We start from the raw sequence: 11,034 nt of genomic DNA, 5'->3' as shown, positions 1-11,034 counted from the left end.
CAAATAAGATCGGGAAAGGCTCTCCTATAAAAGTATGTTTTAAGAAGGGACTTAAAAGAGTTCACTGACTCAGCTGACCTGATTTCCTCGGGCAGGCTGTTCCAGAGCCTCGGGGCCCTGACAGCAAACGCTCTGTCCCCTTTAGTTTTCAGTCGAGACTCTGGAACAGACAACAGACCTCTGCCCGAGGATCTCAAGGTACGTGCTGGTGCGTATGGGACTAAAAGGTCAGAAATATAACAAGGCGAGAGACCATGAAGAGCTTTAAAAGTGATCAATAGAATTTTAAAGTCAATTCTAAAACATACTGGGAGCCAGTGTAATGAAGCTAAAATAGGAGTAATGTGGTCATATTTCTTTGTTCTGGTTAAAAGCCTGGCAGCTGAGTTCTGGACAGTCTGGAGTCGATCAATAGATTTTTGTGTTAAACAGGTGAAAAGGCTGTTGCAATAATCCAGGCGTGATGAGATGAAGGCGTGTAAAATGGTCTCGGTGTCCTTAGTTAAAGTTAACATAGATCGAATTTTAGCTATATTTCTAAGTTGATAAAAACATGATTGAACAAGCTTTGAACAAGAGCTAGTCATTGATTATTGGACCTGTATGTCTCCAATTCCTGACCTGCCATTAACAAAAGATCTGCGGCAAAAGGGAGGGAAATCACCAAGGAAACAGCAGTAAGAGGAGATGGAGGATAGATAGAAAAATATATTTAAATTGCTAAAAGCATAAACTGTGGTCACTGTCATTAAATCAGCGTATGAATAGAATTGTGTGATTTATTTTACATTTACATTTACTCATTTGGCTGACACTTTTATCCAAAGCGACTTACATTTACACACAAGCATTAATAAAGCATCAATACAGTAAGAGATCTACAAGTGACAATGTCTATGAAGATTCTCAGTCATCCAGGTCATAGTTATCCAACGAAGGTTAAAGTCAAGGGCAACTGGACTTGTTTGAAGATACTGGAAGACGTTTCGTCCCTCATCCAAAGGACTTCTTCAGTTCTGACTAACTGGCAGGGAAACTCAGCTATTTAACCTCAGTGGGGTCGTTGGCCCGGGTCATCGATACCGCTGGTTCGTTAGTGTTCCTGGTTGCTGTGACGACAAGTGACAATACATACTAGCGAGAGCAGCAATAAATACTAATAAGAATTAATAGCACATATAGCATCAATGGGGTAAATACCTAGGGAAAGAAGTCAGTTAATGAAATAGTGGAATCAACTCAAGTTGAAAAAATCCAGTATAGTAATGTTTAAACTATTAATGAGACGACTCAGCAATTCAATTTGTTACAATAACAAGTTGAATGTGTAGAGTCAAGTGGAGAAAAATCCAGGTAAGTAATGTTTGAACTATTAATGATAAAAAAAACATTATTATTAAGTAGAGATAAAAGTTGATTTTGAAAGATTTTATTGCTTAATCACCTTGTGACCTTGACTTAAAAGTGTGTATGTAAATTAGAGTATAGGGAAATTAAAGAACTGCTGAGATAATAATAAGATAATAGAGGAAGTACCTTCATCAAAATAGAAGGCTTGATTAAAAAATCAGCAAAACATTGGTTCAGGGCCTGAGATGTCCTTGGGGTATTGGGGTAACTTATGAGAAATGGGGATGATGTTTGTGTCATGTAGGCGCTTATTTGTGTTGATCAGGCAATCTGTAGAATTTGGCTACATTCAGACTGCAGGTCTTAATGCTCAATTCCGATTTTTTCCCAGATCCGATTTTTTTGTTTGACAGTTCACATTATTGCTTAAATGTGGCCCATATCAGACTCCAGTGAGAACTGTCTGCAGCCTGAAAGTGACCCCCATGCACAGAAGAATAAAACGTCAGTGGACAATTTTTTCATTGTCCTCTCACGGGTCACATTTCTCCCAAATTATGACAAGTGATCACAACTTTCTGTTCTTTTCATTACGGTTTCTGGTGCTGGACAATGCATCTACCACACAACTCACTACCTTTCAAATTCAAATTCAAATTAGCTTTATTGTCATGAACGTATGCAACAATATTGCCAAAGTTATATATAAAGTACATAAGGACAATAAATTTCATACATTTCATTAGATAAGGAAATAAAACAGCAAAAGTTGTGTTTGTATGTGTTAATATAAAATTAAATAATAATAATAAAAAAAATATATAAAATATAAAAATTCCGTAATTAAAATTCCGTAAATATAAAAAAAAAGTAAATAAGTAAAACAATAAGTGTGTGTGTTAGTATGTTAGAAAATTAAAATAATATATTAAATTAAAATAAATAAATAAAACAGTAAGTGTGTGTGTGTGTGTGTGTTAAAAAAAAAATTATTAAAGAATATTAAAATTTTGAATAAACTAAGTAAATGACACAGTAACGTGTGTTATTATAATAATATATTAATTAATTAACTAGTTCATTAAAAAAAGTCAAATGTGAGATTTAAAAATACAACAATTACTAAAATATCAAACAATCAAAATAATAATAATTTGAAAATTAGTACAATTATTTATTAGTCTAAGTTTCCACTGGTTGTTCATGGCATGAGGAGATATATTTTGCAGCAATTGTTTGACATTTGGGCATTTCTCCCAGTAAATAGGGGAGTTTCTGTGTGTCTGATATAAATTCAGGGTATATTTGGGAAATGTTTGCAAAGTGTTTTTGTCTTAGTGTTTTATATTTAGGGCATGAGGTTAGAAAGTGCAGCTCTGTCTCTACCTGTCCTGTGTCACACTGGGAGTAGAGTCTCTCCTCTTGTGGTAGCCAGCTCTGTCTGTGGCGACCCTTTTCTATGGCCAGGCTGTGTCCACTCATTTTTCTTAGTTTAGGACATTTTATTGTACTCAGGTAATTTGCCAGTGTGAATTATCTTTTTAGAGTCAGATAACATTGGAATTTACTTTGTGTTTTAGTCGTTTCTTTCCAGCATTCAATATATTTTCTTTCTGCTTGATGATAATTTGGTTTGGTCTGCTTGAGTTGGTGTTGCTGTCCTGAGGCTGTTGGGGACTTGTTACTGCAGAGAGCCTCAGGACCAGCTGGCTGAGGGGACTTTTCTCTGGTTTCAGCTAATGGTATGTTAGGGCTTTGTGATGATATGTCTGGGGGTTAACTGATTTTAAGTGATTGTAAAATTTAATCGATCTTTTCTGTATTTTTAGTAAGAGGGGGTATTGGCCGAGCACTGCTCTGCACAGGTTATTTGGTGTTTTTCTCTGCACCTGCAGGATGGTCTTACAGAACTCAGTATGGAAAGATTCTATGATTGTTTTGTCCCATTTCTCAAATTCAGATCTAAGTCACATATCATATAGAAAACAGATCAGATTTGGGTCAATTTGGCCTGCAGTCTGAATGTAGACTTAGAGACATGCCATCTCCTTCCTCATTGAGTTATTGGACGATTGTTGAGTGTGGCTGCATTATGCAACCTTGATAAAGACAAAGACTGGATAATATTCAGGCCTTTTCCATCTGGGACTCCAGTGGCAACCTGTGAAGCTCTGGTGAACTCTGTGCCCAATAGCATTAAGGTTCTGGAAAATAATGGTGGCCAAAAAATATTGTCACTTTGGGCTCAATTTGGACATTTTCACCTAGGGGTGTACTCACTTTTGTTGCCAGCGGTTTGATGTGTTATTATACAAGTTGTACACTCACTACTTTACATTGTAGCAAAGTGTCATTTCTTCAGTGTTGTCACATGAAAAGATATAATCAAATATTTACAACGGGGACATGTAATCATCACAGTATAACATCAAGTCATTAAATTTAAGGGATATAAATCTGTCCAGTTAGGAAGTACAAGTTATTGTGAATCAATGTTTTGGTGAAAATGAAAGCGGTGAAATGAAAGAAACAGGTACCCTGGAGAGGCAACAGCAAGACGACACACCAAAAGAGAATGGTTTTGCAGGTTGTGGCTACAAACAATTTCTGTCTCCTTCCTGACTGACTGTTGTCTAATTTTGCATTTTTCTTGTGTCCTTTTTGATACTGGTAGCATCAGGCGTACCGCCTAGTCAGTTTGCACGGGTGGTCCAGCTCCTCCAGGATGGCACATCCATACATGCTGTTGCAAGATGGTTTGCTGTGTTTCACAGCACAGTCTCAAGATAATGGAGGAGATCACATGAAACAGGCCGTTACACGAAGACAGCTGGAAAGGGCTGTAGAAGGGCATCAATCCAGCAGTAGGACCGGTATCCGTTCCTTTGTGCAAGGATGAACAGGAGAACAGCCAGAGCATTACAAAATTATCTCCAACAGGCTACTGGTGTGCATGTTTCTGTCCAAACTGTGAGAAACAGACTCCATGAGGGTGGCATCAGGGCCCAACATCCTCTGGTGGGATCTGCACCATGCAATCCTCCAAAACTTTGTGTTTCCCTGGCGCCACAGTGACCGACATCATTGCCAGGATACTGGAGGCCAACCCCTCAACGGATACAGTGGTAGTCTATGTGGGCACCAATGATATCCTTTGGCAACAGTTGGATTTGTTTAAACAGGATTTTAACCAGTACTTTGGCATTTTAAAAGACTCCAGACTGAACATCTTCATCTCTGTACCAGTTTACTCGCTTCATCGTAGGATAGGACGCTTTTACAGGCTCATGAGCCTCCACACATGGCTCTCCATCATCTGCATCTAGCATGGTGTTGTTTTTATTAACAATTTTAATCTATTATATATATTTTTGACTGCTCTCCTCAACCAACATGCACCCGGTCACCTGGACTCATCATCCACATCATCTCATTATTGATTACCAGGTACACTCTCCACGATTCATCATAGCACAAGACATTCAAGATTGAACTGTGAGGAAGCCCTAACTTCTATCTTACTAAGTGGCTGCAAATTTATCTTTTATGTGACATTCCTGCAGACATGTAACCCTCCTCTTGTGATTTTTGTAGATAGTTTTAACAGTAACCTCAGGTCAACCCTTCACTCAGTTGCTCTACTACATCTCAAAAAGATAAGCATCAATCCAACATCTGCATGGAGAAACGAAAAAATTAAACAATTTAAAAGAAGATGGAGAAAGAATAGTAAACTAAAAGTCAATTACCAAATTTTCTGTGACCAACTGAACATATACAATAAGGCAGTTAAAAATATATGGCAAGTACACTTCTCCAAACTGATTACAGACCAACAACCCAAAAAGTCTTTTCTCAACAACTGTTTGTGTAATTCAGCCTGTTTAAATGAAGTTTAGCATTAAAAGCCACAAACTCCAAATACGAAGACTCTGCAGTCCACTTCTGAAGTAAGATAGACACTGATAGGTCAAATATATTTTTGCCTCAGCAGATTAATTTTAACAAAGCAGAACCTGTATTCATCCTGGTTGATGCTGACATGTTTGGTAAAGTTATTACTCAACTGAAACTAACAACCTTTTTAGATCCTATTCCCACATCTCTCTCTTTTAGGACTTTTTAGTGACTATTTACAGACCATTATGAATTATTCTCTTGAGATAGATGTCTTTCCTGCTGCTTTTAAAACTGCCATGCTAAAAGCCCTTCTGAAGAGAAATAAACGATCCTAGTATGTTGACCCCGTATGCATCTTACACACCTCTGAAGCTAGGAGGCTCAGCTAGGATCTCAAACCGACCATTTTATCCACACCAAACACACATTAAACATCACGCATCTAAATGAACTTATTTCACAAAATGAATCGCTCTGTAATCACTGTACATGGCTGCAGTTATAAGCATCCAGATATCTCTCATCTCATCCTACCTCGTCCAACCACTCTAAAGAAAGCTCAGCTCCAGCTCAAATCAGCCATATATATATCTATATATAGTGGGGAGAACAAGTATTTACACCACTGATTTTGCAGGTTTTCCCACTTACAAAGCATGTAGAGGTCTGTAATTTTTATCATAGGTACACTTCAACTGTGAGAGACGGAATCTAAAACAAAAATCCAGAAAATCACATTGTATGATTTTTAAATAATTTATTTGCATTTTATTGCATGACACAAGTATTTGATCACCTACCAACCAGTAAGAATTCCGGCTCTCACAGACCTGTTAGTTCTTCTTTAAGAAGACCAACCTCTAACCTCCCCACAATGGCCAAGACCAGAGAGCTGTGTAAGGACATCAGGGATAAAATTGTATACCTGGACAAGGCTGGGATGGGCTACAGGACAATAGGCAAGCAGCTTGGTGAGAAGGCCACAACTGTTGGTGCAATTATTAGAAATTGGAAGAAGTTCAAGATGACGGTCAATCTCCCTCCGTCTGGGTCTCCATGCAAGATCTCACCTCTTGGGGCATCAATGATCATGAGGAAGGTGAGGGATCAGCCCAGAACTACATGGCAGGACCTGGTCAATGACCTGAAGAGAGCTGGGATTATGCATTTATATGCACAGTCCGTGTTTGGAGGAAGAAGAAGGATGAGTACAACCCCAAGAACACCATCCCAACCGTGAAGCATGGAGATGGAAACATCATTCTTTGGGGATGCTTTTCTGCAAAGGGGACAGGACGACTGCACCGTATTGAGGAGAGGATGGATGGGGCCATGTATCGCGAGATGTTGGCCAACAACCTCCTTCCCTCAGTAAGGGCATTGAAGATGGGCTGGTTCTTCCAGCATGACAACGACCCGATACACAAAGCCAGGGCAACTAAGGAGTGGCTCCGTAAGAAGCATCTCAAGGTCCTGGAGTGGCCTAGCCAGTCTCCAGACCTGAACCCAATAGAAAATCTTTGGAGGGAGCTGAAAGTCCGTATTGCCCAGCAACAGCCCCGAAACCTGAAGGATCTGGACAAGGTCTGTATGGAGGAGTGGGCCAAAATCCCTGATGCAGTGTGCAAACCTGGTCAAGAATTACAGGAAACATATGATCTCTGTAATTGAAAACAAAGGTTTCTGTACCAAATATTAAGTTCTGCTTTTCTGATGTATCAAATACTTATGTCATGCAATAAAATGCTAATTAATTATTTAAAAATCAACAATGTGATTTTCTGGATAATTTTTTATTTTATTAGATTCCGTCTCTCACAGTTGACGTGTACCTATGATAATTACAGACCTCTACATGCTTTGTAAGTAGGAAAAGCTTCAAAATCAACAGTGTATCACATACTTGATCTCCCCACTGTGTGTGTGTGTGTGTGTGTGTGTGTGTGTGTGTGTGTGTGTATGTTTATATAGATGAATATCAAGAAATATAGTGCATTTCACAGTGAACACCAAAGAGCACACACATTTTAGGATATAAGAAGAAATGATACTTCTTTATTAAACTCCCTGTATTTTTATACTTTCCAATGAGTTTTACCTCACCATACATTAAAGAGGACAACACTGAAAATGGAGATTTGTACCTGAAAGAGTAGGGACGTTGTAGTGAGGCAGTGGCACTGTGTAAACAGACTACAGTTAGTGGTGCAGATTATAAAAACAAAATACAGCTTGTACATTATGAGACATGTTTTGGCAGCACCTGTCATCACTGATAATGAGACTTCCATATTACCTTCATTAAACTACAATTCTGCAGAGCTCACCAGCTCTGCTGCCACACTAGGGGGTTTGTTATCAGATTGGAACACTTCTGTGAGGCGTGTTTGAACTCCTGCTATCACAGTTTGCTTTGGTTGAAAGTGTCCACCTATAGGCAGACATTGTATTACTTTATAGTTAAATGTCCTATGTTTCACAGTTTGTTGAAGTGCAGTGAAGCTGCATCTGAAAACAAACCAAATACATTTTTTTCGTACAAATGATCAAAAGTAACACACAAAGAAATAGATTTACCTCAAGCTATAGAAACTCTCTGATTCATACTTATATTTCTGATTCCAGTGAAAAAATGAGTCAAGGATTATTATTTTTCCCTGATGTCTGTAAGGTGATAGGAAGCAGAGGGTTGGGGGCAGTGTGTGTGTGTGTGAGAGTGCATGCACGCGTGTGTGTGTGTGTATGTGTGTGTGTGTTTGTGTGTGAGAGAGAGCGTGCACGCATGTGTGTGTGTGTGAGTGTGCGCGCGTGCGTGTGTGTGTGTGTTGGTTGACAGAGGATAAAGAACTTTTTACAGCCGTGTTGGGGAAATGCAATATATACACATGTACATTTAGGAAAATAACTTCTTGCATCAGTCCGTCTGTCCGAAAACTTCTTTCACTGCCTTTTTTTATATACAATATATTACACATAATGATTCTGCATACTATACTTAACTATTCATAAGGGAGGAAATATGTGATTTAAGAGGAATACTTTTCATCAGTCTCACACATTTCCATGTCCCAGTAATCCTTCATTTAAGTTCACACAGACTGCATAAAATTGACCTTTTAGGTGTTATGAAACAATAAAAACAATAAATCATGTCTTTTTTGCGTTTAATGTATAAAACTAAGTTGTCTTCACACACCTCAGTCCTCACCACATACCTGCAGCAAGATATTTAGTTTATCTGATATACTTGACAAAGCATGTCACCAGTAACCCAGAGAGTTGATGAGTTCACATATTCAGATTTTTCTGTGCTCCAGATCACCTGGTATTAGCTGCATTTTTTTCTGCTTTCAGTCCACTGTGTGGGTTGTTCTCTTGCAGTACCACGTTGTGCCACAGGGGGGCACTGTGTGGGCCGAGGTTCTGAGTGTTCAACTTCAGGTGGAGGGGGAGGGAGGAGAAGAAGAGCGGGGCGCAGGGCTCCGGCTGGGAGAGGGAACTGATTTGGGCGATGGACTGGGATGGCAGCCCCCGAGCTCTCCTTTCTCCTCTTCTCTGACTCCTCCTCTACCCTTGGCTCCTCCTCCTTTCCCTCCCCCAGCTCCATGCCCCTCCAGTCCCTCTGAGTTCTCCAGCATCTCCTGGATGAGAGGAGGCATGGAGCCTGGTATCTCCATTTTCAGCGTGATCACTCGCTCTGCTCCTATAAGAAGGAATCAGAGATAAGACAACACATGGACCTTCACTGAGTAACCTCCATGTAGACATTTTTCAGACACTTTCTCACAAGACTAATATCCATCCATCCATCGTCAACCGCATATCCTGCGTACAGGTTTGCGGGGGGGGCTGGAGCCAATCACAGCTGACATTGGGCGAAAGGCAGGGTACACCCTGGACAGGTCGCCAGTCCATCGCAGCAAGACTAATATATATTTTACAATTTATTATCATTATAAAGTATTTAAATTGCACTGAAATATATTCAAGCCCTTACTCCTTTCCATTTTTACAAAATGAATTAGATGAAATTGGCATGTTTCTAGCCATGACCTCCTCAGAAAGTGAAAAGTGATCAGAAAAGTACCATACATTTTCAAATAGACGCTGGTACTTAAATAAGAAATATAACATGATAATAATAATTGCCAATAGCATCCAACACAAACAAATAAATGCTCAATTCTATTAAAGGCAGAGAAAAGGTTTTTTAAGAATCACTGTTAAGCTACCATCAATCAAACTCAGCACTTCCTGCACAGATGTTTCACGCTGATAGCCTTTTTATAACATATTCCTTAACTCAGGAAATATTGTAAAGTAACTTAACAGTTGTACTGCAACATAGCAGATCGGCCCTCTGTACTTGATGTCATCTGATTGTAACTGTGATCCTGCTCATTTCATCTGAGCTCCACTGTGCCAGGTCCAGTTTTTGTACTGACCCTAACAACTTGTGTGTAAGCTGAGGTCCTTCCTGCCTGAAGCCATTGGTGTGTATGCATATGTGTGTGTCTTACCCTTCACACTGATGCTCCTGAGGTCAGTAATCTTCATCAGTATCTTGGGGAACATACAGGGTTTATCAGGTCTCCTCCTCCTCACATAGATCTATGCAAACATGAAGACATGGTCTATTGGTCCCCAACACCTCTCAAACAAATACTGCCATCTATTGGTCACCTGTCGCAACACATCAAGCCAGTTGCTAGGAATCTTGGTGTTCTATTTGACAGCAATTTATGTTTTGAGCAACACGTAACTAAACATTTCCAGTCTTGTTTTTATCAGTTCAGAAGTATTGCTGAAATTAGAACTATTTATATGTTAGAGATGTGGAAATTGTTGTGCATGCTTTTGTTTCCTTATGTCTTGATTGTTGCAGCCTCAAAACATCTACGGACTGTACAAATTTCAGCTGCTCGGCTTTTAACTACAACTAGGAGGTCCGATCGCATCACTCCTGTTTTAGCCTCTTTACACTGGCTCCCTGTTTATTTTAGGATTGATTTTCAGATTTTACTGATTACTTTCAAAGGCTCTCCATGGCTTAGCTCCTGCTTATATATTAGACCTTTTAACTCATTATGAACCTCTGCGTAGTTTGAGATCTTCCGGCAGGGGTCTTCTGTCTCGTCCTGTGTCTAAGCTTAGAACTAAAGGGGACAGAGATTTTGCTGTCAGCCCCCGAGGCTCTGGAGAGGGAGTGTCTTCTTTTGAATCTCTTTTGAAGACGCACTTTCATCGGAAGGTATAACCTGATTTCATTTGAGCTGCCTGTTCTATCCTAAGCAGACACGTGCAGAGGGGGGTGCGCTGGGTGCTTGAGCACCTGCCTTTTTGCCCTTTGATGCTCAAAGTACCCTTTTATCAACGCAAATTATCTAAATTTATTTATTTTTAAATTTGTAAAGGCCACTTTGTGAAGGCCTGCCCAATCGAACTATTAGTAAAATGAATGAATAATAATTTCGCAGTAAATAAAATGACCAACATGATGACCTTTCACCTGATGACCTCATCCGTGACGAGCCCTCCCGTTCAGACACCGTTAGTGATCCGCCTGTAAGTGGGGTTTGCCACAATGTGCTTGTTGTGGGTTGCTGGATGTATTTTACAAGAAAGACGCAAAGAGAGCAGCACAGTTGTTGTGTATATTTCTGTGTGGCGCCTGTAGAAGTAACGTTAGCTGCCGACAGCTAATTTTACTTCTACACACAGATAAACAAAGGTGCTCAGTTCACTTTGTTCTTGCTGTTTCAGAGAGAAATGTTTCACAGGCGT

General features: G+C 39.6%; 1 protein-coding gene across 1 annotated transcript in view; it reads right to left on the bottom strand.

The window, feature by feature from the left end:
- Window positions 1–7,285: 7,285 nt before the first annotated feature.
- The window catches only part of LOC123984039 (retinoic acid receptor alpha-B-like), a 28,357-nt gene continuing 24,608 nt past the window's right edge, over window positions 7,286–11,034 (bottom strand). Inside the window, exons 8-9 of the mRNA XM_046070644.1 lie at window positions 9,771–9,861; window positions 7,286–8,953 (exon numbers count right to left, since the gene is read on the bottom strand). Of these exons, the coding sequence (XP_045926600.1) occupies window positions 8,688–8,953; window positions 9,771–9,861 (357 nt within the window). The 3' untranslated portion in view covers window positions 7,286–8,687. The remainder of the gene's footprint in view (window positions 8,954–9,770; window positions 9,862–11,034) is intronic.

This window comes from Micropterus dolomieu, linkage group LG02, assembly GCF_021292245.1.
Source record: "Micropterus dolomieu isolate WLL.071019.BEF.003 ecotype Adirondacks linkage group LG02, ASM2129224v1, whole genome shotgun sequence".
In the NCBI taxonomy this organism is placed as follows: Eukaryota; Metazoa; Chordata; class Actinopteri; order Centrarchiformes; family Centrarchidae; genus Micropterus; species Micropterus dolomieu.
Note: the sequence above shows the minus strand (reverse complement) of the source record. Positions and strands in the feature narration are given on the sequence as shown.